This window comes from Berghia stephanieae, chromosome 1 (genome assembly GCF_034508935.2).
Source record: "Berghia stephanieae isolate SIO BIC M18660-M18661 chromosome 1, UCSD_Bste_1.3, whole genome shotgun sequence".
NCBI lineage: Eukaryota > Metazoa > Mollusca > Gastropoda > Nudibranchia > Aeolidiidae > Berghia > Berghia stephanieae.
In genome coordinates this window covers 113,914,078-113,916,577 of record NC_088360.1, presented here as the reverse complement: position 1 = coordinate 113,916,577, position 2,500 = coordinate 113,914,078, and the positions used below count along the sequence as shown (strand labels likewise).

At 33.0% G+C, this 2,500-nt stretch overlaps 1 protein-coding gene across 1 annotated transcript in view; it reads right to left on the bottom strand.

Annotated features, from left to right (window-relative positions):
* LOC144965245 (glutathione hydrolase 1 proenzyme-like) overlaps positions 1 to 1,817 on the bottom strand; it is a 12,388-nt gene extending 10,571 nt beyond the window's left edge. The window contains exon 1 of the mRNA XM_078900386.1: positions 1,648 to 1,817. Within this exon, the coding sequence (XP_078756512.1) occupies positions 1,648 to 1,796 (149 nt within the window). The 5' untranslated portion in view covers positions 1,797 to 1,817. The remainder of the gene's footprint in view (positions 1 to 1,647) is intronic.
* Positions 1,818 to 2,500: the final 683 nt, after the last annotated feature.

Below are 2,500 nucleotides of genomic sequence, written 5' to 3'. Positions count from 1 at the left end.
TTTTTTTCGCTAGAGATTTTTAAAAAAAAATTTCCTCGATGAGAATGTGGAATGTATACCAATTAAGTGAAATTATTCCGCGAAAAGCGGAAGGGTAGGAGCCTCTAGGTCAAGGTCATGCTTCTTGTAAATCGTTGAGACAGAAATAGCTGGTATGCCAATTTCCTATGCGATGATTTTCTGTCGCATACCAAACTTTCCAAATGCATCGAATCTTCCTTTTCCGCAATAGGTTTGCCATTGTAGTTGTAAACTTGACTTGACTTCCTCTTGATAAAATTGATACTAATTAAGAGGGCCATTATAAAGGATGGCCTGGGATTAGAACCAAAAAAATCTTGAACTTGAAGTTGCGACAATGTAAAATTTGAGATGAAGAAATTAAAGTTATTCAATACTGCTCATGTACATTGAACACGGACGTCGGGCAAAGCACCTACATCACATCGATGTGCACTAATCGTTCACAAAATTCTTACTGGTAGCTTTTTAACCAATGGAAATACTTGTTTATTTGTGATTTTTTTTTGTAGTCATGAGTGATATGAACATCGACTTAAGCGACATCGACTTATGTGGAGTTTTTTTTTTTACTAATGTTATATAGGAAGAAGGGGGAGGGATCAAGAAAAAAAATCGACTTGGGTAAAAATCGACTTAGGCAACGTCGACGTATCCAGAGTGCACTGTATTTATCAATGATAGGTGAATATGAAAAAGGATCAATTACGAGATCAGTCTTATGAAATTGACTTTTTAGACATCGAACGACTTTAGTCTAATAGTAACAGTAGTGCCAGAGTTGCAGTGTTTCTTTTCTGCTCTGTTTGCCGAAGATGTTTAGGTCTTTCAATTAAGTTACCTGAAATACAGAGAAAAATAATTATTATGGAAAAATTAGTATCTTAGTTAGGAGGTCAGCACCAATCTGAGGTCAATTGAACCCCGCTATTTGCGCCCGGATATGACGTCTTTTGTAATAAATAACGACACGACCAAAACCTATAATTTCATAATCAACCGGTATAATACGTTTATCTGAAAGAGAAGTTGTAGTGATGTTAAATACAACATGTGCTCAGCTTTTAGTTCCATAACCTTTTGTACTACTAAAACAAATTCAAAGTAATGGCTTGTATTGGATTGCTTTTGTTTCTTAAATATAATACTTAATGAATCTCATTACCAACAATGGTCTCATTTGCATTTCTTTGAAAGAATGATTATGAAGAAAATATACATATAATATAATAGCGAATGGTAGTTCAAAGAAAAACTGTTTTGTCACTATGGTACAGCCCCCTTCTCACTTTGACCTGTGAAGGCGATTTAATACTACTATTTAAGTTAATGAAACTTATGCGGCAAACCTTAAAGAAAAGCTTGTTACACGCAATTCCTCGTCCTGGCACTTAGCAGGATGAACTTGTCTCCTCATGATTGTTAGCCACTAGTAGCAATTCATATTTCAAAACGCTGAGAGAATGTTGATTATAAACTGTAGATATAGATAAACGCTATTTATGAGCATATTTATTCCTTTCTTAAAGGAGTAAAAAGCGCATGTCCGTTGCATGCTTTATCATCGGGAATAAACTCTGGCTCCATGGACCCAATGGCTCTGAAAGTTTGCATTGTTCTACTTACTCGAATCCTTTCATTTTCTCTTTGTTTGGCGACAGTTGGCGAATCAACCCATCATAGGATAGTTCGGTGAGAGGAAAACCATTGCGGAGTATATCGATTGTAGGAGTTAACAATCTTTTCCAAGGAAGAGAGCCAAACCTTGAATGCATTTCTATATAGCCTTTTAATAGCCCGGGATGCCAACAGAAAGTCCACCTATTTGAACAATGAAGAAATAATTTCAATCAAGTGTTAAAATTCTTATGCTTTCTTGCAGAAATAAACTGATATATTCCATATGAAATATAGCCATTAAAAGTTTTAATGGCATTAAGATCAACAAAAATGGAGGGTTTGGTTCTGGCCATCACTCAAGCTCTGCAAACTACACACACACACACACACACACACACACACACACATATATATATATATATATATATATATATATATATATATATATATATACATATATATATATATATATATATATATATCGTATCGTATCGTTTAAGAGCTAACAGGTTCTTAAAACGTTTAAATGCTCTGTGTAACTTTTATGCATAGATACAATTTATCAATTATTTAATTAGTATTCAATGTCAATTAATTGATAATATAGATAATTAAATATCTAGTACATAAATAAGTGTCATATTCAATATTCGTACTATAATTTACTCTATCTACATTCGTTTGGCATGTCCTACTTGTACATTAGAGAGTTTCAAATACTTGTTATACAAAAGACAATAATATCCAATTTCATGTTACATTATTCGTCAAAATCAAATATAATGTTGGTAAGATCTTTATCAATGGGATTCTTAAAATTATTAATTGAATTAGAATGGTTTGTCTCATACTTTAGATT